General features: G+C 43.8%; 5 protein-coding genes across 9 annotated transcripts; 2 read left to right on the top strand and 3 right to left on the bottom strand.

The window, feature by feature from the left end:
• Nucleotides 1–377: 377 nt before the first annotated feature.
• extl2 (exostosin-like glycosyltransferase 2) lies at nucleotides 378–3,135 on the bottom strand. 2 transcript variants are annotated; one of them, XM_084480901.1, is made up of 5 exons: nucleotides 2,871–3,135; nucleotides 2,282–2,736; nucleotides 2,091–2,161; nucleotides 1,863–1,978; nucleotides 378–1,674 (listed from the first exon to the last, which is right to left on the bottom strand). In XM_084480901.1, exons 1-5 carry the CDS (start codon nucleotides 2,873–2,875, stop codon nucleotides 1,239–1,241), a joined length of 1,083 nt encoding a protein of 360 aa, XP_084337027.1. In that variant the 5' UTR covers nucleotides 2,876–3,135; the 3' UTR covers nucleotides 378–1,238. The 2 variants fall into 2 exon arrangements, with proteins under 2 accessions (XP_084337027.1, XP_084337026.1); XM_084480900.1 differs by having other exon boundaries at nucleotides 2,282–3,135.
• Nucleotides 3,136–3,268: 133 nt separating this feature from the next.
• Nucleotides 3,269–7,369, top strand: LOC311360803 (putative oxidoreductase ZK1290.5). 2 transcript variants are annotated; one of them, XM_084480896.1, is made up of 8 exons: nucleotides 3,269–3,512; nucleotides 3,673–3,921; nucleotides 4,624–4,737; nucleotides 4,884–4,975; nucleotides 5,462–5,644; nucleotides 5,725–5,784; nucleotides 6,522–6,627; nucleotides 6,813–7,369. In XM_084480896.1, the coding sequence occupies exons 1-7, from the start codon at nucleotides 3,446–3,448 to the stop codon at nucleotides 6,615–6,617; spliced, it is 861 nt and encodes a 286-aa protein (XP_084337022.1). In that variant the 5' UTR covers nucleotides 3,269–3,445; the 3' UTR covers nucleotides 6,618–6,627; nucleotides 6,813–7,369. The 2 variants fall into 2 exon arrangements, with proteins under 2 accessions (XP_084337022.1, XP_084337023.1); XM_084480897.1 differs by lacking the exon at nucleotides 6,813–7,369 and having other exon boundaries at nucleotides 6,404–6,623.
• A 1,315-nt stretch (nucleotides 7,370–8,684) lies between these two features.
• LOC311361063 (elongation factor 1-delta-like) lies at nucleotides 8,685–17,037 on the top strand. Of its 3 annotated transcripts, XM_084481240.1 has the most exons (10): nucleotides 8,685–8,760; nucleotides 9,704–10,120; nucleotides 11,370–11,484; nucleotides 12,751–12,822; nucleotides 13,661–13,717; nucleotides 14,384–14,450; nucleotides 14,821–14,918; nucleotides 15,650–15,862; nucleotides 16,280–16,474; nucleotides 16,903–17,037. In XM_084481240.1, exons 2-10 carry the CDS (start codon nucleotides 9,744–9,746, stop codon nucleotides 16,939–16,941), a joined length of 1,233 nt encoding a protein of 410 aa, XP_084337366.1. In that variant the 5' UTR covers nucleotides 8,685–8,760; nucleotides 9,704–9,743; the 3' UTR covers nucleotides 16,942–17,037. The 3 variants fall into 3 exon arrangements, with proteins under 3 accessions (XP_084337366.1, XP_084337364.1, XP_084337365.1); XM_084481238.1 differs by lacking the exon at nucleotides 12,751–12,822; XM_084481239.1 differs by lacking the exons at nucleotides 12,751–12,822; nucleotides 13,661–13,717.
• Nucleotides 17,038–17,115: 78 nt separating this feature from the next.
• On the bottom strand, nucleotides 17,116–19,940 carry LOC311361012 (tripartite motif-containing protein 16-like; the record flags this gene model as incomplete). Its single annotated transcript, XM_084481183.1, has 7 exons — nucleotides 17,116–17,651; nucleotides 17,742–17,801; nucleotides 17,892–17,945; nucleotides 18,046–18,205; nucleotides 18,611–18,844; nucleotides 19,002–19,088; nucleotides 19,347–19,940. The coding sequence occupies 7 exons, from the start codon at nucleotides 19,938–19,940 to the stop codon at nucleotides 17,116–17,118; spliced, it is 1,725 nt and encodes a 574-aa protein (XP_084337309.1).
• A 960-nt stretch (nucleotides 19,941–20,900) lies between these two features.
• Nucleotides 20,901–24,829, bottom strand: ftr67 (finTRIM family, member 67). The gene is made up of 7 exons (XM_084481184.1): nucleotides 24,185–24,829; nucleotides 23,993–24,088; nucleotides 23,536–23,769; nucleotides 23,062–23,221; nucleotides 22,869–22,967; nucleotides 22,197–22,304; nucleotides 20,901–21,506 (listed from the first exon to the last, which is right to left on the bottom strand). The coding sequence occupies exons 1-7, from the start codon at nucleotides 24,782–24,784 to the stop codon at nucleotides 21,439–21,441; spliced, it is 1,365 nt and encodes a 454-aa protein (XP_084337310.1). The 5' UTR covers nucleotides 24,785–24,829; the 3' UTR covers nucleotides 20,901–21,438.
• Nucleotides 24,830–25,823: the final 994 nt, after the last annotated feature.

Here is a 25,823-nt window from a genome sequence, read left to right as displayed (position 1 = left end):
CTTCTCAGTCCTTATCTGAGTGTTAGTCACATTAGTATTGGATTTAAACTTATCGTATGTTGTTTTTATGGCATGAACCAAATATTACCAGCTCATTTGGAACATGTTGAGTTATTTATCTTCCAATTTAGAAATCCTTTTTATTGTGCTTAGTGTATTACACATTCTTTTCCCTTCAAGGAATTTCAATAACTTTAGTTTAGGGTTTAATAACATCCAGCATAAAATGAGGTATACATTTACATGCATTAGTCAAAATCATGTAATCCATGTAATGTGTGTCAGTTTACAACTTATTAAACTTCTTAAAAGTTAACAAATTGACAGGTTTATGAGCTAACATTGCCTTACAGGACCAATAACCGTTGAAGCATATGTGTTAATTACATTGCATCATACATTTATAAATATGGCAGGTATTTTCTTAGACCAGTTAATTCAAGATGAATCTTAATAATATTGAGACTAACAAAAAATGCTTGTTGAAATGGATTCAAGTATAAAAAATGTACCTAATAGAAAAGTCATGCATTCTATGAATAATTCTACCAAAAACTAAACAGATAGTCATAACTTCTTGGAAGAAAGGCAAAACAGGCAACAAACTATTTGTGGAGAAATTGTCAAAGCTGAATTTGTAAAACCTGAGATGAAAAACATGTATGTTTATACACTAATGACCCGCTTAGACCGAAGAGGTTCATATGCGTCCATCTTTGAAAATTGCTTCTCGTTACTCCTGTATTTCCACTGAGGCCAATAACAGATCAACACATAATTAATAATTTCCATCTTACAGATGTGTTTCTTTTGACTGAGAAACACACATTTTCAGTAATATATTTCAAGAATATGAACAGGCAGTGTTTATAATTCTTAATTTGTCCCAGATGATGTCAATGGATGAAACATCACATTTTATCACCACTATCTAACACTACTAGCATCTTCAATGAGGTATCCTTGTAATCAGCTCTCGACATTTCTTAATTAACCAATGAGAAATTAGCAAAATAAATGTCGCAAAAATAATCTCTGATTGTGTCCTGCATTCCTTATCCGTATCCTGTGTTGCAAACACAAATAAAAGCCCCAAAGCTCGAGTCTTGAAACCAGAAACCCCCACTCTGACCCTGAGAGCCAAGCCCCCTTAACATAGCAGAGTGCTCCTCAGGCCCTCCTTTCCCTGAAGGCCCCAGCGGCTTGCCATCACCACACCACTGACAGCATCCCCCAGGTCAGCCTTTATTCTTGTGGTTGGCGTAGCTGGGGAATCCAAACTGGCAGAGCATGAGGTTGGAGAAGCAGAGGGGCATGGAGCCGTAGATCTGCGCCAGCCTGTTCAGACAGTAGGACCTCTGGAGCAGGTGCTCCGGCCGATGCCACATCCCCAGGTACCCGCTGCCCGCCTCCTTCTCCAGGTTACGCAGGTCCACGGGTCTGACAAACACCCCCGCCGGCCGGCCGGCCGCCACGCCGCCCTTTGACCTCGGCGTGCCCCCGAGCGACCTCGGCTGTTGTAGAGCCAAATAGAGGGAGACGGCGAAGTTCATGGCGATGTCGTCGCAGTTCTGCGTTTCGTCCACCAGCTGGTGCACTGCCTGAGGCTGCTCCTGGAAGAGCTGCAGGTAGCGGTGGTGGAAGAAGGCCGCGCCGATCAGCACCATGGAGTACCTGGCGTTGAACGGATAGTGAGAAAGGTGCATAGAAGGCTCGTTATCATGACTACTTAATACAGTGGTAACACTGAACCATATATACAAATGTGATCAAACCCTGTTGGTAGTATCAGACGGCCTTATTACAGTATGTCTATATATATATATATATTCCGAGATGATGGGACTAAAATGATGCCCTACCGGTCCCCTCCACCAATCTCGGGATCTTGCAGCTCAAAGCTACCATAGCTAAATGTTCCTCCTGCTGTGACCACGTGTTTCCGGGGAACAAACCCAACTATTTGATCGGGGAATTGCTGTGGAGCACATAAGACACATGGCCATCAAACCAACATACTTAATAATAATACATTGGTTCCAATGACACGCACATTAACAATTATGTTTGAAGTATTGTACGGGAATTACCTTCCAGACAGAAAATGCAAAACTGACGTCCGGGACACTGACCAGGGTGTCATCATCCAGCATCAACACTGCTAAAATGTCGGCAAAGATGAGAGTAGGTCAACAAGGGAGAACGAACAACAAAACACGACTCTCGCAGAGGCATTTACACAAGCTTCCAAACAATATACTCAAAACGTATATGCACTTACCATCTGTATCGATCTCAGGAAACGCTTGAAGTCGGTTTCGCATTCGGTTGGTACTCTGCTCCTTGAAGATCACCTCCACAGGATGTGGTCCCAGGGAGTTCCAAAGCTTTTGGGGCGTCTGCTCGCCAACATTATTCCAGACTATGATTATTTTCTGGAGATGAGGCATTGCCTGGTAATGGTTAAGCAATTTAAGCAGAACGTCTGTGCGGTTATAGGTCTGAATGACAATAGTAAATTTCTCCTCCGTCTCTTCTGTACTGTAGACATGATTGTCGTGTAAGGGTTTGTTGTTGACGACTGCTGTTCTTCGTAAGACCCCAAGGACGTCACTGGCGCGGCTCTGCTCCTCGGCTGGCGGCAGCAGGGCGGTGAGAGCTGCGCCGACCAGGAGCAGCAGCAGGAGAGGCCAAACCAGGTGAATCCTCCGGAGGTTGATGCAGGCACGGGGGACCCTGCGTGATGATGATGGGAGAGAGCACTCGTATGTACAGGAGTCCGAGCAATAACCCTTACACATGGGTTACTGGAAGACATATAGACAATCACAGACAAGTATACCCATGCATGCAACTTTTAATACATTTACCTCATTTTGTCGTCACTGTTGATTTGGCATTATATATAAAGAGAGAAATTCCAGTGTTTGTTGACAGGCACCAGAGAGCGGATGGAAGAGCAGCCCTGCAATTGGCTAACCAGCTCACAGCTTGCGGGAAGGAGTCATGGTACCCGCGTCATTAAAACACTTACTTTGATGTGTAATAGACACGAATTGTTAATGATTCATCATGTTAACCAACCAGGCTACTCGCTGCGGGTCTCACCCACGTGTTACTTATTAGTCGCAAACAGTAAACCTTCTGACGGTGTCCGACTGAGACGTGTAGTACCTCCTCCCCTAGTGGGCGTAACCGGAAGCTCACTGCAGAGGTTGAGTTTGCTGCGTTCCACATGCCTTGGACGCAACCTTTGATTCTCACCCACGTTTTGCATTAGGTAGACGACTACGGGAGTAGTGTTTGTGTTTTAAATAAACCAGCATAACATGTACAGCATGTACAGTTATATGAATACTTCAGTGTTCTGATTATGTTTAGCTAAAGTTATAGTTGAAGTTATTTTTTATTTAGTTTTATATTTAGTTCGTTTTATTCCCAAAACATGGCATCGTCGGTAGTTACTAAGGTGCCGCTGTCAAATGGGCGACAGATACCAATACTTGGGATAGGTAAATTGTATTTGGCTCTTATTGTAATCTCCTTTTGCAACGTAGGTGTTGTGCACGATGGATGGTCGACCTGCTCCTTGATGGCCTCCAACGTTTGACCACACTGTAAAAATACCCTGATCCCTACTGTTGACTAACCGACTGGACTTTATCTCTCAAGGAACTTCACATAGGGGAGGATACAGCCATGAGGCGATTCTACATGGGCTCACAAAGTGCGGCATGCGGCATATTGACACCGCAAAGCGGTACGGCTGTGAGGAACTACTGGGCACAGCCATCAGAGAGAGTGGGGTCCCCAGGAGCGAGCTGTGGATCACCAACAAACTCTGGCCGGGAGACTATGGGTGCAAGGCGGCCAAGCAGGCTTGTCTTGACTCCTGCTCTCGGATGGGTGTGGACTATTTTGGTATGAATTCATTCATTCATTTAAAATAAAAGCTTCACTTTTTTTATTTGATGGTAGTGTGGGATAATTTTACGATAGCCTACTGTTAGAAGGATTGTAGCAACCAAGAACGTAATAACGGCCAATAACGTAATAACTTGACAATAATGTAATAAAGTTGTTGAGTCAATAACGTTATAACTTTTTGCAAAAAATCCTTTGAAAATGTAATAACTGAGCCAAATCATGTAATAACTGAGGTATCACTTTATTTTATTTTCAATATCTGGAGAGAAACTGTCCGTCAAAGCGTCTGCGTGGTCACGGAGTTGGATACAGTATTTTAACGGAACCCTAAATTCTCCCATACTAGTGATTGTTTTGTGATTTAAATAATGTTTGTCAATATCTATCTATACCTGATATGTAGGCCTAAATGCTGGTATGTGTATGGAATGCCGTCTGAGACTTGAACTGTAGACATTCTATAGAATGATAGAAAACCTGCTCGTTAGTTATGTTCTATAAATATCTTTCGACATAATTGTCTGCTAAATGTCTTACAGGTAATAGTAACAAAAAAAAAAAAAAAACTTGTATTCCCTTACATTACTTTACTCATCATTTCATTCTTCACCATTCTGTTTCCTGTCTTTCATTACGCGCTTTGTTCCCTCGCTACATCCATCCATTCTAAACTCTGGTTCTCTCTCCTCTCCCCAGACCTCTATCTGATGCATTGGCCAGCAGCATGGCCAGAGTCTCAGCAACATGGCCTCTCCAACAGGGAGGTCCGAGCAGAGACCTGGAGAGCCCTTCAGGAGCTTTACGACGAAGGTAAGCTTCACGTAAAAGTCCCAACAGAACAACAATGTCGGTTCACCTTGTTTCATGCGTGTTCAAGTACAGGTCTGCAATATCGGATGGAACTAAAGATGAACCAGGTCACGTGAGGCACTTAACACCAACCGTTCTCTCTGTAGGGGTGTGCCGTGCTATTGGAGTCAGCAACTTTTTGGTCCCCCACCTGAAACAGCTCAAGGAGGACTGTAGTATGGTACCACATGTTAATCAAGTAAGCATTCCACCGAATATAATCATATATACAGTCTTGTATATCAAATATCAAATAAATAAATATATCAAAAGCGTACTAGACAGGGCCGCTGTCTGTTCTATGATACGCTCAGTAATTACTAGAGAAAAAAGATGAGTAACCCAACCTAAGCTTACAGCAGATGCTGTAGATGATTGCCAATACACAGGTGATGTAAAAGAAAATGCAGTCAAAGCTGTTCTTAACGTGTGTGCGTGTGTGCGTGTGTGTGTGTGTGTGTGTGTGTGTGTGTGTGTGTGTGTGTGTGTGTGTGTGTGTGTGTGTGTGTGTGTGTGTGTGTGTGTGTGTGTGTGTGTGTGTGTGTGTGTGCGTGCGTGCGTGTGTGTGCGCACACACACACACACGTTAAGAACAGGTTTGACTGCATTTTCTTAATTTCTTAAAGCTGTTCTTAACGTGTGTGTGTGTGTGTGTGTGTGTGCGCGTGCGCGTGCATCCTACCAGGTGGAGTACCATGTGTACCAGCAGCCCAGGCAGCTGGTGGAGTACTGCGGTGAGGAGGGCATCGTGTTTCAGGGGTACTGCCCCCTGGCCAAGGGTCAAGCTCTGGGGGACCCGACCGTCCTCAAACTGGCAGAGAAGTACGGACGCACGCCTGCTCAGGTCTGCATCCGCTGGAGCATACAGGTAGGCTTCAGAAACATACAACGTAAAGTAAAGTATTCCCACTTCATTTGTGGTAAATGTGATGTTTAATTTCCTTTCAGAGTGGAGTCGTCACAATACCCAAATCTACCAAAAAGGAGAGGATAGAAGAGAACTGCCAAGTAGGTTGACAACACAAGCAAAGCTTTGCATGTAGCTACACACACAGCCTCCTTTAAAAGTTACGAGGGAGCTGTGACGGGCTAGCGGGGGTTTGGCAGTCACCTCATGACCTAATAGTCTCTAATATTCTCACCCAGGGCCTCTACAGATTCTCTTTTTTGCATAGGAAATTAGATCACCCGGAAGTACTTGGAGGAAAGGTGGTGCAAATTCTAAAAATGCTTATGCTTACTACCATAATTATTTGAATCGAATTGAATTCATTTATTGCTGGTTAGTAAGCACATAATATACACCATAAGAAAATATAATGCCAACTTCACATTTAAGAAAGACTACTGGGGGCAGTTATTTCAACATCAACATAAGTTTAGCCTCTAATAGCCTAAAATATTCGACATAAGTGATTCTCACTGTTGGCGATAACGTGATTGAAATCAATGCGACAAGAACGCATGGATCGAAAGAGCGCTTGTTGTAGTCCCATCTTCGGAAAACGGTAGTTTCACGCTAGAGACGCTAGAGGTCAGCAATACCCGCCGTCACGCAATGACGTCGGTTAGGAAAAGTGGAGTCGAATTAATTTTTAACAGTGCGGTCTTTTCCTATGTTCGAAAGGAAGCACATTTTCATCTCTCCTTGACCCGATGATGTTTTCCACAAAGGTTAAGTAAAGGAGAGGCATAAAGGTTACGAGATTTGACTGCTGCCATTCTCCTCCTGGTTGCCATGGCAGGTGATGGGCTTCCATCTGGAGGAAGGGGACATGGCAGCACTGGGCAAGTTGCATGATGGGAGACATGTGAGCTGGGACCCTACTCATGTGAAGTAACCCGAACAAGGTGTGCAATAACCCTGAGGCGTGTTTGTCTGTCCCCAAGATATTCCCCAACATTACTAAATTATTAAACGCATGTGCATTAGTTTGATCCTGTTTCATTCTATTCTACATGTTCTTTATAGTATAGGAGGGGCATCGTGATCCTGTGATTGGCTGATGTCTGGTTTATTGAATGTGCTCTTACAGGTCTTCAGCGTTGACCTCCCTGAAGCTATGAGGGACCTCAGCAAGCTCCACTGTGACCGGAAGCTTATTCGCTTCTTACGTTCCCGCTATGAAAAGGATAAACACACACTCACTCTCACACACAAACTGAAGAAATACTATACACTACTGTGCCTTGCATTAGGAAGATATGTTTTGTTTTATTGGGAACTGTCGGACTGAATGTGTTGAAGCAATATGTCATTTTTGGGGGAGCTTTTGAGGGGTTATGATTAGCATTAATTTGGCCTTTCATGTATCAGTAAAACAATAGATCCACATACCAAAAGGTCTGTGTGCCATTCTCACAGGTATAACATCCTGCCCGTTGATCAACTTGATCAAGAGAGAGTAGGCAGTTTGTGATTGATGAAATAACGATACAAATAACAAATAATGATCAACCAATGGAATGCCCTTGTCATGTGTTTTGTTTTAAACACAGTAAAGAGTAAGGGTCAGAGAGTCAACCATGTATCAGAACGGGGCTGGTTGTTGGGGTATCCTGAGTGAGCCCACAAATAAAGAATTGAACATTGCGTCTTGGCTTTATTTGGGACAAAATAATTTTCAACAATCCTTTACAATAAACCAGTATTCCAACACCACCTCCCTGCGTCCTTTGGTCTGGAGGAGCCCAATAGAAGTCACCTTGGTGGAGTGGGGCAGCCAACTAGATATATATGTAGCAAGGACCTTGCTACATATATATATCTCTATAGAACACTTAAGACAGTATTTTTTAATTTTTTTATTTCAGAACAATGCACATTGATTGAACATGTACAGCAGTACACGTAAATGTGTCATATTGTGACCCAGGGGCTAATTTCCATCTCTAGTCCATTAGGCAGGTTGATGTTACAGTACAAATGACAAAATATATACAATAGAAAAAGTTGCTATATAAAACAGGGAGAAACACAGGACAATTCATTAGTATGTGTTAAAACACTAGCATAACACTATAGAACACTAAACACCATACAAACCATACAGTAACAGAAGAACCTATAGAACAATACAGGCCACTATGGACACTATATAATGCTATAGAACACTAAACACCATACGTGACTAGTACAGTGTTACAGAATGATAGACTATATAACTCTTGACACAATGGAATACAAATAGATCCCTAACTCTATCGACACTTCACAACTCTTAATACCCTATTGAACACTGCATAGTATAGAACACTAAACTATCGACACATATAGTATATATATAAAAACTCAAATCACAATGTCGCCTCCTACAGGGTGGCGATAGGCAGTGCCATAGACGATAAGGAATCGCGTTTATATATATATATATATATACATATATATATTTATTGATGTAGTACTAATTATTTTTTTCAAAGCTCACAAATGCGTTAATATGATAATAACAATATAAATTATAAAAACAGCCACAGCAATAATAGCATTAACAATCATAACGAATCACAACTAATAAAAAAGAATAGGCCTACACTTTTGTCCAATTGTTTGAAATTAGAAGATATATCACGGTAGAAAACATGTCTATAATTGACTACCTTTAGGCTATAATAAAAAAAATTAGAGCGAAAATTTGCTCTTTAAATAGTTGGTCTTTAAATGGTTGTGGGAAATGTAGTTCTCTTTTTAAATGGACGATACCAATCCGTTAAATTATTGAATATAGACTACATAAATGACAAGTTAAATAAATTATATTTTCAACTGATGTTATAAGTGACTAATATCCCAAACACAATATTAAACACGAGTACCAAAGTGTTCTTTATTGTAACATTAAAAGCCAAAAGAGCCAAGTATATACCCCCACTTGTTGCAAGAATACTGACGGACCGTTTGAGTAGAGTCCCTTCCACTGTCGGATTACAACCGAGAGCACCCCCTGTAAGCTTGTCCCGACACAAACGTCGATTAAAACCAAAGTAAGTGTTGCAAATTCATGTTTTACGATTCAGATTGTGAAGGGGGTGACTGATTCTTCGCAGGTTTATGAAACGTATTGAATGTGAGGTGAAAGACGCCACGTGGCTTTCCGAACAAAGTTCCTGCGCTTGCCAAAGTTGCCCCACCAGCGTGGTAGACGAGCCGCAGACGTATTAATGCCTCGCATATGTTTTGAAGAGCACACATTTGTGGAACCATAATCTAAATATATGTATTGGTTTGATTTGTGTCTTTCTCCATTGCGGGCTTATTGCACCGTTAACTACCATTTATCAAACAAAAAATGTAATCTGATCAAAAGGTGACATTTAATGCCCTAGCTGTCAAGGGAATACCTGCATTGAAATTCCAAATGAGGTTGGGGATTGTTGTTGCAGGTGTGTTGTGGAATGTGTCATTCTCGGTTGGTTAACGGTCTTCTATTTTCATGAAATGTTTATGTGATTAGGCCTATCAAAAAAAAAAAATATATATATATTTTGGCTAACGTTACCTTCACCTAAAACCAAGGTGATCCCATCACACCAGCTGCTTGACTGATGTGTTGGACATCAATTTCACATCAGAACCTAACTATCCTTTAACCACAATGACATTACACAAGTCTGCTCTGACATAACTTTTTCAAAATACTACCCATTGGGATTAATCACTCGGATTGAGAAACTTGTCAGCGCTATGTTACCAGTCTGGTGGACGATATGGTAACTGGCCTGACTTTAAAACAAACATTCATGTATTTAATCAGTTGTTTGGATTGGCAGTACTGTATTGGTGTACGGTTTCAGTACATCTCTACTTTCGCTGTTGAACCTGTAAGTCCTTGGTGATTAACTGTAACTCTGGTGTACTATTTAACAAATGGCTCTAGCTCCTACCTGTTGCTTCTCTTCTACTCCCTTCTCATTTATCTCTCACAAGATTTGAGTGTAGAAGACACCCCCCCCGTTTAATTTGACCAATGGATCAGTCTAAACCTAGCCCTACGCAAGGAGCAACCCCTCAGATTGCTATCCCAGGAAGACAGGCCGCCGGCGGCCCCACTGTGGAGCGCGGTAGCGCCGGCGCCCAGTTTGGTAGCGCCAACGAGACGCTGTCGTCCTCCCCGAGGAGCCCGTATGCCCCCCGCGGCGGGGCCAAACTCCCCAAGGGCCCGAGGCAGGTGAACCCCGACAAGGAGAACGGGGCTGCCAACTCCCCCGCGGCCCCCCGTCGGCCGGCCGGGAGGGGTCGCAACCGCACATCCTCGGAGAGCGAGAGGGGGGGTAAGGGCAGCCGGGGCCCGGCCCAAAGGAAGCGGGGCCTCTCCGAGACGGAGGGCAGACCCGGGCGGGACAAGTATGACCACCTCACTCACTGGCGAATTGGAGAGATGCATTTTTGTTTTTAATCTTGACTTCAATTGATTGGATTTTTAATTTATTGTGGCTGTTTGTGTTTTGTTTACTTTTTGTTCTGGTGTGATGATCTTTGGGAAAGCACAATTAAAAAAAGGTTTACCTGACTTAAACAAGTGCCCCACCTCCTCCCCCCCCTCCCCCTCCCCGCACACCACGCATTACCGTGTCATACATGATGGTACATAAGGCCCGGCATTATCAGAGCTGAACATCACATTTGTCGTGACAAACTCTGAAAAGCGGTGGCGCTATAGGGCGTTGGCCGATCTTTTGTCTAATAATCCAGGGTCTGCAACTCTGCACACAAGCCGCCTCAACTCAATGAACAAAGGGTGTCTGTCTGTCCGCTGCTGTAATCCATTTGCATTGTATGTGTGTGGAGAACAGGGAAACATGGCGCTAGGCCTAACTAACTCTTACTTTCAGATTTGACACTGGTGAAGGTTTATTTATGGGCGCCGTGTACGCGTTGCACTCACACTGCAAGCATAGCAAAGACACAAGTGCTGTGCTGATCAGTCACATTGCTGTGGCAATGGCTAGAGTAATGTATAAGCAAATCGCATGGCAAAACCAACAAAGAAATCTATATTCATGTTGGTGACTAGTGGAAACGAATGGTTTTTCTGCGCTTATCTAACCAGATGCCATGGCTTTCAAAAATTCGAATGGGTTAACCCAATCATTGACTGTCTAATGAAGTGCTTGAACACCTATCTCTGTTCCGTCCATTTTTGCAGCATGTAATCCGGTACTGCGCTTTCAAACGTTCAGAGGTAGGTGGCTCACGCCTACGGAGACTGAGTAACGCACATTGTGCACTTTGAGCAGGCTCCAGGTGCACGGCGTCCATAAATGGGGTTTTTACCCACCTAGCCGCCCCGATGCCTGAAGTAGTCATCACCGGCGTGTTTGTGACTTGAATTGTTTGTAAAGTGTCAATTTGCATCGCTTTGGTTGACTCTCGCAATCTTCCGACATGTCTCTTGTCACTCTGCATGTGATTTTAAGTTGTAATCTCTTCACCGTTATCCCCCCCGGGGGCAGCTTCCAATCAAGTTTCCAATCATTGATTGGTTGTTTGATTTGACAATTGTTATCTTTAATCCGACATTACTACGGTAGATTTATGTATGACTTGTGTCGTGCAGTTTGGTAATTCTCTGCTGTCATTTTGCCGCCTCCAGCATCAACATGAGTGGACTGCAGTGTCTCGCCACAGAGAAAATCTGGTTCGACAAGCACCGCTACGACGATGCTGAGAGGTGCTTCTATGAGGGAGCGAACGGCACCCCCGCACAGGTCTGTGTCATGAGCCTTAAAACTATGAGGGCGGGCCAGGGTCAAAAGTAGGGTGATAAGTAGAGCCTGACCGATCTATCGGTAGGCCAATAAAATCAGCCAATCAAGGTATACATACCGGTATCGTCGTAGATGTTTGCTGATATGAAAACTTGAGAAGTGGTGCCAATTTATAAACGTAGGCCTAATCAACTCTTTATGAATCTACTGTGGTGGTTGAACCTCTAAATGCTTTAACTGGGCACGTCCGCGTAAGCACTCCTAGTTTGACGTGTTCTGTGTGAAGGTTAGTAGCTCTTCCCCATACTACAGGTCATTGGTTCCTTTTATCTCATGCCTTTTAATGCGATGGTGCTGAGGCCCGAAGCCTTGCTGGGGGGTGAGTAGCAAACCCCCTGGAGCTGCTCCACCACCCCCCCCCCCCCCCCCCCAGGATACCAAAATATATCCAATAAAGGGTGATATATCGGCTGATCTATCGACATGTCATTTCAAATCCATTATCGATCGTGCTCTGGTGACAAGTCAACTCCTTTTTGGCAGAGGCGTCCTTACGTTTTCCCACTTCCTCCTCCTGGTTTGTGTCTGGTGCCTTGGTGTCCACAGCTGTGCCGTGTCTGTCACGGCTCCTTTTGCTTTCAGCGATTGCTGCTGCATCATCATCATCATCATCATCATCACAGTGCGCCGCAGCTATCTGCTGCATGCATGGCAACTAAGTCTGTTGACCTAAAAGTAGCTTGAGTGGACGAGAGAGGGAGGGCAGGGCGGGGGGGGGGAGAGAGAGAGAGCGCATGGAGGCAGGTGGATTGCCAGCTGTCCATTTTTTTTTTTTGGGGGGGTAACCAACCGTTAATCTATTTTAAATATGATAAATAATTTTAAAATAGGTGCAGTGTATGCAACTAATATTGAGTTAATATCCTATCCATCTACGTCCTCAATGTGATCACATACTTACTGTGATTACTGTGATTTTTCTGATGCCGTTTTGATTTTTAACATTTGTGTGCAAGCAATACGACTAATTTGCCATGTGAATGTCAACAATGTTAAGTTGGTGGTCAAATCTGCTGGTTCAACAGATACAATGAATGGAATTTAGCTTTGCAATGTCCTAAAATAACTGGCTCATAGTAAGGTGTGTGTCTGTGCTCTAAACCGATTTGCCAGCTTACGTTTGTCTTTGGCATGGTTCCATTCTGCTACCTCTGCTGCTTCACTTTCATCACTTTCCACCCCCTACCCCCAAACACACGGCCACAGGAAAAAGATGCTAGTGCCATCCTGCAGGAAATTGCTAAATCCAGGCAGCAAATCCAGCAGTGCCTGGAAGAAGTGAGTACAGTAAATGAATGGCCTTCCCCTAATAAATACAGCACTGACCCTAAGGTTGTGGTAAAAACAACATAGTAAAACGGTAATACAAGGCGCCAATAGGTTTGATTCGCTAAGCCCTTCCTTTTCAGAAGTAGATATTTAACTGAAAGGTCATTTTTGGAACATTCCCCTCCCTGCGTAGGACTGCATTAAACAGTGGGCTTCAGACGTGTGAATCTGTTAACAAAAGCATCACAAGATTAACAACTTAGCAAATTCGGCACAGATATCGATAAAGTATAGAGTGCCTACACTATAGAAGAGTGTATAGGGCATGCTCTCCTATTCAACTCTGTTCATTTCGCTGCTTGCTTCATTCTATAATCACTTGCCATGTGCATACCCCATTGCTTTTTTAGTGTTGTTTTTTTCCCACAATTAAAATGTTATTTTTCTCTGGTCATCACTGGGACCGGTCTCCTGTTATCCTCTGCATTCAGAATTGAGATATGTACCATGGCGACTTAATGCATGTTCTTTATTTTGGGACATTTGTAAAAAAAATTTTTTTATTTTTTTAGTTTATTTCTTTATCATACTCTCTATTTGTTGTGTGACAGTCATATCTTGGTACATATTCGTTGGTAAATTCAGGGTTATGTAATGAGAAATTGCTCTGCCTGTAGGTTTGTCCACTCTGGCAGGCAAAAAGACAACATTCTCAGAGTCAATTCTGAACCCTGCTTCCTTGTGTCTACAACCTACGTCCCCTCTTGTGTTTTTCTATCCCCGCCTCCTCGTTAACCTGACCCCCCCCCCCCACCCCCGCCCCCCCCCGTGTGGTAACCGGGTGCAGGTGAAGTCGGCTGCGCAGCCTGCCAAAGGCCGTCAGGCCAAACGGCCTCACAGAAACGTAAGTCCCCAGCCCGCCGGCCCCCCGCAGACGTCACGCGCTGCTCACGCTCTCACGCTGGGCTGGGTCCGGTGGGGGGGGGGGGGCCGCTGGCTTGCCCCATCACAGCTGCATAATCATAACCCTCAACGGTGTCTCCTCAAACCAATGTGTGCCTGCTTTTTTCCCCTTCCTCTTTCATTCAAAAGTTGGCATCATTGATTGTCTGCTAATGAGTTTTGTGCGAGCCGGTTGTAGGGCTGCATGAATGTGTCATTTGGGATTTCATTCGTAATTGGACGTCTAATTTCAAAATAATTCATATTAACATTGCACTCCTTGACCTGAGTGTTGCTGGGTTTGACATGGTTGATGACGGTCGCACGCATGTCTGTAACATGTGTTTTGTTGACTGACTATCATTTGGGTTGTTCCACTGGAATGGTGTTTTTAAGTGTGAACCAAATCAAACAAAATGGTTTCTTAAATTCTTCGTCGGAATGAGTTGTATAACCTTGTGTGTCTGGGGTGTACTCAAATCGTTGGAAATGCACCTTGCCGGTCATTGCGTTCAACTCATTGCTTGCACAATTTATTTTGCTTGCATTTTTAATCCTAAATATAAAGTATTAACCTGATAAAAGTCTGATATTGTACAGTGAATCTATTTTTGTTTTTCACCCACAGTCATCATCAAAGTCAGGAGACCAGGATTCAAAGGGCAAGCAGATGGATTATCAGAGCATGCAGAAAGGTTTGTTATATTTTCACAGGCCCTGATCTATTTAACAGTTCTCAAATCAGTCCGAAAACAACTTTCATGTTTTTTTACATAATCATTGACACAACAGCTTTGTTGTAAACATTTTTGCTATGATCCAGCTAATGTATATTAGACAATCATGTCGTTGTTTTTTATGTCTAACTTTTATTGGCATTTTCTATTAACAAATAATGTTTTAATATTTCAAGTTAAGCTAAGCTTTTGATAAGTCAGTTCACCAGGATCTTTCCAAGGATCTTTCACTCCCTGTACATGCTGTATTTAATTACTGAAACGGTGTGATGGGGTGTGCATCGAAGGGACATTTTCATCCAAACATTCTGTGTATCATTGGTTTCAGAGATCGAAGATATGAGAGCCCTCATCCGGGTACTCGAGTCCAGAGTGACCAGTCTTGAGAAGACCCAAGCAACGGCCGCTCCTGCCCCGTGTCCCCAGGTTGGTCCTTCTGCTCAGTCAACACAACTACCAGATCTGTTCAAACATAGAGCCACATTTTCTAGAATAGTTTTCTATGAGCGGTAAAATGGGGTTGTATGTTTTCAAGATACCTCAAATAAGCCGGTCTGTAGTACGAATCTTTGCCCACGACCCAAATACTTCATGTACTATCCAATGCTTACGTGAGATGATGCAGATTCAACCTTTAGTAAAAAACCTGATTTTAGAAAACAACTTTTTAACCGATTTAGAAAACAAGGCATCTTCAATTTTGTAATTAATTAAATTAGAGGCAGATGCTTTGAATTATCATTCACGGACTGAGCACATTGTGGATTGTGAGTCTTCCTTATTTTTTAGTCAGTTATGAAGTGATGCCAATATTTATTTCTTTAAGACGTTAACTTTAACTTGCAAACTTCTAATGTAATTGAGCATTTGGGCTTTACGTTGCGACGACATTAGTAACTTCATGTTTTATCACTCCAACGCAAATCACTAAAAATTATGCAGATTTTTTTCTTCGAAGCCTACCAATTAGCCACTCTGGATAATAAGCCGCTGTGACAGTATTGGTTCGTAAAATCTGGATACAAGCTGCAAGTTTATTTTAGAAAAATACGGTACTATCAAGTGTATTTACAAGATGGCAAACCTTCCAATGGACTGGTGCTCTGATAATGGCTCACTTCTGCCCACTAAAAACCCCTCTCTGCTGGTTCGGTCAGGCTGCTAAAGTGCAGGCTGCACCACAGAGAAAAGCAGTGGTTGATGACGATGACGACGACGACGACGATGATGACCTGGACCTGTTTGGCAGCGACGACGAGGACGCTGAGACATTGCGCATCAAACAGGAGCGCATCGATGCCTACGCAGCCAAGAAGTCCACGAAGCCCGCCCTGATCGCCAAGTCCTCCATCCTGTTGGACGTCAAACCTGTACGTGTTCTTTATTCGCCGTCTTGTTTCTATAGGGAAATCTCATATGCATGTTCACACACAACTGAAATATCTGGATCAACTTCAAACGATTTACTTGTTTTACAGATATTCTCGCTCTGACACAGGGAACTAAAGACACGATTCAGACTGTATTCGATTAGTTATGGGGTATTTCTTCCTAATACTAACCGCTGGACAAATCAATTCAGGAATCAGGGCAATCCATTCTCTTTCAACGTGTGAGAGAGCAAGCAAGCGGTGCAAGGAATGGCCGAGCAAATCAATACGTGGCGGTCAACGTTGATATCGTAGCGGGGCCACCACAATTAAATTTGTTTCATAAGCGGGGGGGGGAAACCCTGCTTAATTCATCATATTGACCATTATTTGTGTTCCCCTTTCATTCTCCACCAGTGGGACGACGAGACGGACATGGTCAAGCTGGAGGAGTGTGTGCGCTCGGTGCAGGCCGACGGCCTCCTATGGGGGGCCTCCAAGCTCGTGCCTGTGGGCTACGGCATCAGGAAGCTGCAGATCAACTGTGTGGTGGAGGACGACAAGGTGGGCACGGACATGCTGGAGGAAGAGATCACCAAGTTCGAGGACTATGTGAGTATGCCCCCGGGTGCAACGCACGACACGTTCAGAACCATCATCTGCAGTCACCACAGTTGTAATTAGCGATATTATGATGGCTTGGTTTTAGGTTTCATGCATGTAAAATACTGTTTGAGTGCATGAATAGCGTTAAACTTCCAACGTATGTACTGGTTGTAATGCCACAAAATGAGACCTTCACAGACGGTTCTCCGCTTAACAAAGAATGGTCTGTGGACCGATTTTTATATATTTGAACCAGGACTGTTTTACGGGGGGGGGGGGGGGGGGGAAGGGAGTGGACCCAATGTTGTCAATTTGTCCATTTATTTATGATTAACATTTGTGATTTTTAGATCATGCCTTTTTTTAAGTGTTGATTACAATTGTTATACAGAAGTGATTAAAATGACCCGTTTTGGTTGTGTTTCTCAATACAGATCCAGAGTGTGGATGTGGCCGCCTTCAACAAGATCTAAGCGTCGTCTCCTTTCCTCTCCCCCTACTCCACCAAAGTGTTGCTTCTGCTTTCTGCTTGCCTGGTTCTTAATAAAATCCTGCACTTTAAGCACAAACATCTGGTGTTGGCCATTCATTGATTTTACACAATGCAAAATACTCTATACTGTATATTACACAGTACAACTGTGCTATTATAACCATTTAAAGGGGCATAGTCTCAATGTGGAGCCAAGCCCCACCCAAAACCCTGGGTAGAGGGGCTGGGTGAACGAGGTCCTGACTGTGTGCAGCAGAATCATCCCATCTGGAATACTGTAGAAAGACAGAACACCAGCCCTATAGTCCATGTAAACGCCTATTCTGTTGGCGCAGGGGACGGCTATGGCCACCGTGTCCTTGTCGTGCTGGAAGGAGCAGGCTGAGGGGGAGCAGTCTAGACTCCAGGATTTGGAGTTGTGTCCCAGCTTGCAGTCGCTCCCTGCCCCCTCCCTGGCCATGCTTTTGTAACACAATCCCACGGAGACCCCGCCCACTCCGCTCCACTCCACCTCCCAGTAGCAGCGGCCGGCCATGCCCGCCCTGCACAGCACCTGGGCCCATCGGGTGAAGCGCCCCGGGTTCTCCGGGTATGGCTGGGGCTCGGACCACGTGGTCACCCCTCTCCGCCCGTCGGACAGGATCAGATATGGGTTGGCTGTGTTGGCGTCCATGGATAAATCGTGGTAATCTGGGCACAGAAAGAAGGGCAAGTGTATGTTGAAACAGCTTCTTGTTGATTCTTAAGACGAGATGGGATTTATACGTGGAATATACTCACATTGCAGGAAGTCGTCCCTGGTCTTTAGCTCGGCGTTGTGCAGTTGGACCACATCTTTCCCTATTCAATACAATTGTTTGGGTGAAATCCCAGATGCAATACGTGTATTTTCAACAATATCAATTTTGTATGGATCTTGAAAAATATTACCTTCAACGTTTTCGATTTCGATGGAACTTTTATAGGCTTCCTTTAGAGAAGTCACTACACAAAAAAACAAAAAAGGGCCATGGTGAGCTCGACAGTGCATCATCAGTGTGTTGACTCAAATACTCCTTTAGTGGCAAAATAAGGAGGCGTTTACCCTTGTCCGAAACTCTGAGGAGCTCATTCTCACACACCTCTGCCAGCGTGGAGCTCAGGGCCACCAGAGCGCCCCTCATGGACTTGTACATATGGTATGGAAGTGCATCTGTGCTGGGCAGATCCACTGCTTCAGCAGGGAAATGGAAGGACTTGCACTTCTACAGGAGGAAAAATAATCAAACACCAGGGTTATTGGTACGCGGTAAGTGGGGGCTATGGAATAGGGCCCCTGAGAATATGCAACGTGTGACGAGGCAAATATTGTCCGTCTTGGCGTCTAAATCTGAATTGGCTCGAGTAGTCAAAATCATAAGGCCGAGGTTGATAACAATAAGTTGCAACCCATTGTTAAGCCATTGTAGCTGATCATGGATGTATTGCACATAAAATATGTAATATGTATGCATTAAAAACCAAACCATAATCTAACCCTAAAACCACACCCATATCCTTAACCTTAAGCCAGACGGGGCAACCAAAACCTAAAACCTAAAGAATAACTTCCCCTGGGGATCAATAAAGTATCTATCTATCATCGTTCCTCCATTATTCTGGTGCAATACCTGAAGGAATTGGAGATGATCCTCGGTATTGGAGAGCTTCTCTAGCTCAGCATCCCTCCTCTTCAGCTCTTTGGTTTCCCTTTCCAGTTTTCCCAGCAGCTCGTCCGTCTCTCGGAGCACGGTCTGCTCCTGGCCGCGGATCTGCTCCCGCACCTCGGAGCGATGCTTCTCGATCAGGCGCGCCAGTTTGGAGAAGGTTCTCTCGCTCTCGTCCATCACGGCTTGCGTCGAATGCTGTTTTTTTTTTTTGCAATGAATACCATATCACCGTTATTAAATACAATGCGTCATACTTAAGTTAAATAATGATATATCACACACACTACAGCCATTACCGATTTGATAGGCCTACATTTCTCAATAATAGCTATTACTGGTCGACTCGACTTACCTTGATATACCTCACAATATATCTAAGCTCCTTTTTAATCTCTTTGTATTTCTGCAAGGATTTAAAAGATGCGTCTGCCAGTTTCCTCTGAAAGAAAAGCAAATTTGAACTTGATACAACTTTTCCCATAATTGGATTAAATGTTCCACTAAAATCATTCAATGAATTTTATCTGACTGATTTATTACACTTGATCACTGATTTATCACAATACAGACCTCGTTATATTACAGATTAAAGTAGACTACTTGAGGGTAGTATTCAATTTGCCAGCACATATAATTATTGAACACCGACTACCCGTCTTGCAGAATTCATAGAACTCAAAACTACAGCTTCGCCTACCTCGTGCGCGGCTCGCGCCTCTGCCAGCGGCACCGTATCATGGCCCCGGTGTTTATGCCTCACGCACTGAGCGCACACACACTGCTGGTCTGTCCAACAGTACTCCCTGATAACTTTATCATGGTTCGGGCAAAGTTTGTCCCTGGGCCGGGCCAGAGGTGTGGTGAGTTTGTGCGCCTTCCCTCTAAACTGGTCGTCGTGGTCTCCCAAGTGGGCCACGCAGTACGACTCCAAGCAGGCCAGACAGGACTTGACGGCCTCCCTCTTTCTGCCGCTGCTGCAAACTCCGCATAGGACCACCTGCTGTGCTTTGAGCGAGTGCTGCCTGTCACTTCTTGTGTTGCTCGCCTGAATCTTTTCCACCACTTCCGAGAGAACGGTGTTTCTACTGAGCGCAGGTCTCGGGTTGAACACCTGCCTGCACTGTGGACAACCGAAGTATCCTTTGTTCTTGTTTCTGTTCCAATAGTCGTCAATACAATCCAAGCAGTAGCTGTGTCCACAGGGAATGGTCACGGGGTCCCGCAGGAAATCCAGACACACTGGACAGCTGAACTGATCTTCTTCGATGGAAATGCTGGTCAACGCAGCCATTTTCTCTCATAGAAAACAAACAGGGAAGTGTGACTGTGAAATATGGGCGTGGTGCCACAGGTGACAGGTGAATAGGTTTCACCGTGAGACAATCAAAAGTAGTTACAGGTGAGGTATAAATAGGTATGCCATTACCAGCTGCCGTCAGTAGTGGTGGGAAATAGCCTACTGCAAAATTTAGTTTCGGTCATATATCAAGCCGATACCGATACCGATACTTTTTGTTATTCAAACGGAATATCTATTTTCATGCAGGGAATAGCAGTGCGTCATCATTTATGAAGTGAATGCATCATCAAAAAGAAACATCTGAATAATTTTTCGTGACTAAATGATCACTCAATTGTATGCCAACTGTAAGCAATCATAATAAGGTGTGGTAGTGGTAAAATATAATTTCTACCTGTGAGACCCAGGTTTGATTACCAACTTTTGCATTTTGCATTATTATGATTGTAAATCTAATGTGCCAACATGAGCAAAGGTTTTTTGAATAAACAAACTGCATACAATTATTTTGGGATAACAAACCAAAAAAATGGCCCCATTTACCTGCCACCTCTACACAGAACCACGGCTACCACCAAAGTACTACATGGGTTAGTACTGATTGAGGATCAATTTAGAGTAAAATAGACTTCACTGGCCTGGGAACGCCTCGGGATCCCCCCGTCAGAGCTGGTCAATGTGGCCCGGGAAAGGGAAGTCTGGGGCCCCCTGCTTGAGCTGCTGCCCCCGCGACCCGACCCCGGATAAGCGGACGACGATGAGGATGAGGACTTCACTGTAGTAGAGTTGCACGATCAAATGAGAAACTAAATTTTCTACATCTTTTTATGTAGTTATCCCAGTTCTTTAAGGGCCCAGGTAGCCCAAACGTGCTCCAATGACAAAGTTAATGGAGAAGAATTCCCCAAGGAAAATAAAAAACAGCCATTTCAAGTCATGTTGTGTGATTTTTTTATTTGTGCCTTTGTGAAAATAACATCACATTCGTCAGAAAATACAAATTAATATTTAACGGTTGATCACTGCCCGATTGTAACGGATGATGAGTATAATTAAAAGCATAACCATAAAAAAAGAAATACAACTTATCAATATTAATATTTTTCAAATGAACGTTAAATAAAACCGTTGTGCCACTCTCAACACTACATGGTGAATAGATAATAATTAAAGAGTAAAATCACATACCAACTATTGCAACTACCGACTATTGAATTCGGATAATGCAACCATTAACACTTCTATGTTGCTTTATGTAACATCAGCTGATGCGCCTGTGGAATTGATCTTCGATCCTCATATCAAAAAACAATACTTTGGCCACCTGCTGTCAGGTCCACATACCGCTCGTATTTCCATTAACCCAACACAATTAATAAATCAAAAAAATGTAATGCGTTGTGTTAACAGGGCAGGGTGAGGGGAGATTCAACCGCAGGAGCTGTGAGTGTCCTGCACGGTCTTGTGAAATGATAAAGCCGTCCCAGTGCTATTTTCTCCTGGGGTGTGAGCGTCGCTGTAAATGTCTTTGTCTAGAGCCTGCGGAGAGCTTGGAACCTGAGGGGACGGAAACATGCATCAGGTCAAGACGGTTAGAGAGCTCAAAGGATACGGCTGGCCTGGCACGATTCAATGTTTTTCTTGGTGTCGACATCCTTGATGAATCGACCGAGTTCAACCGTTATTTTCTCTTCCTCGTTGTCTCCCTTCCTCTCTCCCGACAAAGTTCATCTTGTATTTAGGCCAATAAGCAGGCATACTGTGGTGGCGTCAACTTAAAATCGTTATATAAAACTACATTGAAAAAAGTCACAGTTAATGCTTGCGGGTAAACTCACTGGGGATGGCCTTATTAAGAACTAAGCTGAAAGACAGACAGTGTAGAAAGACCCCCCGTAAGGAGAACTCGCACCGTATTTTAGCGTGAACACAAAGGTCATGTCTGTGACTTGGAGGAAAGACATCCCTGCCGACGTCAGAACCACAGAGACGCTCACCAGCGTCCGCAAAAGATTCAAGGGATATACAGGGAATGGGTTAACCTTACAATTGTTAGTGCTTGGCACTTGGTTCTATGAACATCCTTACAGTACCGACAGCGATATATTGTTTCTTTCCTTCTTCTGACAAATGTACTTATTGTAAGTCGCTTTGGATAAAACCATCTGCTAAAATGCCCTAAAGGTAAACGATGTCCATGATACCGCGGGCCGGTGAGTATGCTGCTTGTTTTACAGCCCGACTTACCGAATGGTAAGGCGAAGCCACCGAACGTGGAGAGGGCAGGTCCCGGAGAGAGGAAGGGGTTCAGTGGGCCCACGGGCGCTTGGTCTAGCCCGGGTGTAGGAGGAGTCGCTGAAAAAACAAAAACAGTTTGTTTGGGGTCAGGATAACCTCCTATCCCCATCAACATTACAGAGGTGTGGGCAACGGTTTTAATAATTAACATACCAAGCAGCTATTTCAATGTTCAAATGAGGTCGAAATATATAAAAAAGCTCTACCTAGTGACAATTACCAGTTGGTAATGTAATAAACATAAATAGTCTTACAGTTACAATGTTTTTTTCCTAATCTAGCGATTCCTTATCCAGAATAGTGCACCTGTGGTAGTTCTCAAATCCTCTTGAACTGCACTAGTGCTGCTGTGCAATGTCACTGACACTTTGCACAGTGTGCACACCACCTATCTTGTTTGACGATCATTTGAAATCGGCCTACTGTCATATGTTCAAAGACGTATGTCTTCTGAAGCCTCTCGTAAACGAGTGGGACCGGTGAGTGGATCCGAAACAATGTAAATTTACTTAGTACAACTTGTGCTCCAGATTTTTTTCTGTTGAATGCAAGCCTCTCTCTGCATTATTCTGTTTATTATTGTCTTGCTTGCTGGAAGAACGAACACTTTAATCGACTCACTTGGGGTTGCATCCATGTGGACACTTGTCTGTGCGCTGAGCTGCACCTCTTCCAGGTCGAGAGCAGGAAGGGGAGAATCCACGATAGTCACTTCTCTTACTACAAGTGGAGACACACACACATGCATTAGGCGAGGAAATAAAACAAACAAGCTGTCAACAACTATTAGTTTGTTTATCATTATTTAATTGACCTCTCTCGAAGATGCTGCTGAAGCCGCCCTGGCACACTTCCTGTAGCAGAGACTTGAAGTCGTTGACAGCCACCATCACCATGCCAAAGTCCAGGTTGGGGTCCACAATGATTGAGGGTAGGCCGCCGGCAATAGGGGTAACAGACAGAGTCTGGCAGCTCTGAAAGAAAACCAGGGTGAGTCCAGGAGTTTTGGCGGGGAAAAAGTCTTAAAACTACCATCACAAAAAGTGTAAAAGTTTTAGTGCGTCTATACTAGGTATCTGTGTCTCGGTGTCACCCTCTTTTACAGGTATGTGCTAGAGAGTGAGTGGGTGAGGAATTGGGAGTAAAATCCTATTATTTAAATTGTACTTAAGCTCAACAAGGGCAATATGCAATACTAAAAGGCTATTTCTACAATTAATAATATAATATAATATAATTATACAATAATAATACAAATGCAACCATCCAGCAGAAGAGGGACACTCACCCGTAGAAACTGGACATGATCCTCGGTGTGCGAGAGCTTCTCCAGCTCGGCCTCTCTCCTCTTCAGCTCATTGGTTTCCTTCTCCAGCCTCGACAGCAGCTCCTCGGCGTGTCGGACCGCTGTCCTCTCCTGGACCCCGATGAGCTCCCGCACCTCGAAGCGCTTCAGCTCTATGGATCGGATCAGCTCCGTGAAGACTTTGTCGCTCCCCTCGATGGCAGCTCGAGTAGACCGCTGGGGTGGGTGGTAATGATGGGGGTGACCGCAAAATAGGACGAAAATGTATTTAAGATACTAAGTTTCTAATTTCTCAATTTAAGATAATAAGTAATTATTCATGAAGTGTCATAAATATCATATTCCATACCGGGTCGATCTATTTGAACCAGCACCGGGGAAAAGTCAAGATGGGCATAATGGCATTTGTATGAATTGTTATTTGTTTGAAGTCACTTACTGTGAGAGACATGATGGCTTGTCTCAGCTCCATGGCTTCCCTCTCCCTCTCTTGTATTTTAGTTTGAGAGTGTCGCTTCACCTCACCAAGCTGAGTCTGAATGGATCAACGTAAATACAGCAGTGTTGTTATCTTTGACTTGACGCAATCAACAGGTTCCGTTTCGATGAACACAACACAAACCATAGCTACCTTCTTTTCTCGGATTTCTGTCTCGGCTAGAACCGTATCGTGTCCTTTATGTTCATCGGTCAGACAAAGGTAACAGATACACTGATTGTCTGTTCTACAGTAGACCTCTAGAAGCTTGTCGTGCTGGGGACATATGGTCTCCTGCAGCTTCTCCGAGGCTGCAACGAGCCTGTGCTTCTTGAAGGCTGCAGACTCGTAGTGAGGCTTCAAGTGTGCCTCGCAGTAAGAGGCCAGGCACACCAGACACGATTTGACCGCTTTGTTTTTTCTCCCCGTGCAAACGTCGCACTCCACATCCTCGGGTCCGGCGAAGCTCTCTGCGGCGGGCGTGTGTGTGGTGGTCTGGAAGCGAGTGTTTTTGAATCTTTCCACGACGTCCGCCAGCATCGTGTTTCTGCCGAGCAGCGGCCTCGGGTTGAAGGACTGTCTGCACTGGGGGCAGCCATAGACCCCGAGATATTCGTCCTGGTCCCAGTAATGCTTGATACAACCCGAACAATAACTGTGCCCGCACGGAATAGTAACCGGATCCCTCAACACGTCCAGACATATCGAACAGTTAAACTGGTCTTTATCGAGAACAACTCCAGCTTGGGCCATCGTTGAAACGCAGACGTCGGAGCAGTTTTGTTTTTTTAAAGAGACCCTGACAGGCAGCCGGAGCTTTGTTTACAGGAAGTGAACGCTGAGCTAGTAGTCAACGGGGGGCGTGGTTAGAAAGACAGGTGAAAAATAGCCATCGAGAAACCCTGAACCTTGGAGTTCAAACAAATATGACGAGAAGTTTTTTGTTCATGATACTTTCCAGCTTTCTCCTTATTGTTTATATACCAACTAAGTCATGTGACCAAATGCTCACACATAGCCCTGTCCAGTAGATGGAGACATTAATCCATGTACAAAGGGTAAGCGAAGGTGGGGCTATAAATAAAGGAAACATGTTTTCACTTTTTATTCATGCCACTCAATATTAAAACCCTATGCACACAAAAGGCCACACCTATACAGTAAACACCTGATGCCCAAAGAACACAACCAACTGGTAAAGCATTTAAAAGGCATTTTAATAATGAGCATACAACGTATAATCCTATACTTGGATCTCTGAATAATTTATCAATAAATAACAATCAAAAATACAATTATTTCCACATTCCCCCTCTCATAATTTAAACAAGCTGCACTCAGTAAACTCATAAATATGAACACATAAGATAAACATACATATAATGAGGGATAGAAATACAGATGGTTTTTTTCATGAGGAATGATACATTACTTTGGTCACACAAAAAAAAATAGTCAGGCTCGAGATTGTATAAATTTGTCATTTGATTAATGTAAAATATGTATTAATATAACATGTGTTCCAGTTTTATGCATCGACAGCACCAGCTGATTGATAGTCGAGCCCCTTCACACAACCTGTGCTTAAATGCCCTTTTGTGTCTTAAAACGCAATCTATTAAACAATCCCTCAAGATAACTCACAAAGTGCAGTCTTTTCACCATGGGATAACCTGTGCAAACTGTAAAAGGAAAGAGTCTATGAACGTATTAGGTACTTCAAGTAGATCAAGCACCAATATTTGAAAATTAAAAGAAAAAAAAACTTCTAGAATGAATGGTTATCGTTAAT

This window comes from Micromesistius poutassou (assembly GCF_964030765.1).
Source record: "Micromesistius poutassou genome assembly, chromosome: 16".
Taxonomy (NCBI): domain Eukaryota; kingdom Metazoa; phylum Chordata; class Actinopteri; order Gadiformes; family Gadidae; genus Micromesistius; species Micromesistius poutassou.
Note: the sequence above shows the minus strand (reverse complement) of the source record. Positions and strands in the feature narration are given on the sequence as shown.

What these genes read in the sequence shown, in the direction of transcription:
- extl2 (XM_084480900.1), bottom strand. Translation starts at nt 2,801, where the DNA reads ATGTGTAAGGGTTATTGCTCGGACTCCTGTACATACGAGTGCTCTCTC. An exon ending in TCCTGAGATCGATACAGATG is followed by an intron (nt 2,162 to 2,281) that starts GTAAGTGCATAT and finishes CCGACATTTTAG; the next exon opens with CAGTGTTGATGCTGGATGAT. An exon ending in TTGCATTTTCTGTCTGGAAG is followed by an intron (nt 1,979 to 2,090) that starts GTAATTCCCGTA and finishes TGTGCTCCACAG; the next exon opens with CAATTCCCCGATCAAATAGT.
- LOC311360803 (XM_084480896.1), top strand. Translation starts at nt 3,446, where the DNA reads ATGGCATCGTCGGTAGTTACTAAGGTGCCGCTGTCAAATGGGCGACAG. An exon ending in GCATCCGCTGGAGCATACAG is followed by an intron (nt 5,645 to 5,724) that starts GTAGGCTTCAGA and finishes ATTTCCTTTCAG; the next exon opens with AGTGGAGTCGTCACAATACC. An exon ending in GGATAGAAGAGAACTGCCAA is followed by an intron (nt 5,785 to 6,521) that starts GTAGGTTGACAA and finishes TTGCCATGGCAG; the next exon opens with GTGATGGGCTTCCATCTGGA.
- LOC311361063 (XM_084481240.1), top strand. Translation starts at nt 9,744, where the DNA reads ATGGATCAGTCTAAACCTAGCCCTACGCAAGGAGCAACCCCTCAGATT. An exon ending in GGCAGACCCGGGCGGGACAA is followed by an intron (nt 10,121 to 11,369) that starts GTATGACCACCT and finishes TGCCGCCTCCAG; the next exon opens with CATCAACATGAGTGGACTGC. An exon ending in CTCCTGCCCCGTGTCCCCAG is followed by an intron (nt 14,919 to 15,649) that starts GTTGGTCCTTCT and finishes TGGTTCGGTCAG; the next exon opens with GCTGCTAAAGTGCAGGCTGC.
- ftr67 (XM_084481184.1), bottom strand. Translation starts at nt 24,784, where the DNA reads ATGGCCCAAGCTGGAGTTGTTCTCGATAAAGACCAGTTTAACTGTTCG. An exon ending in CAGCAGCATCTTCGAGAGAG is followed by an intron (nt 22,968 to 23,061) that starts GTCAATTAAATA and finishes CTCCACTTGTAG; the next exon opens with TAAGAGAAGTGACTATCGTG. An exon ending in CCACATGGATGCAACCCCAA is followed by an intron (nt 22,305 to 22,868) that starts GTGAGTCGATTA and finishes TTGTTTTTTCAG; the next exon opens with CGACTCCTCCTACACCCGGG.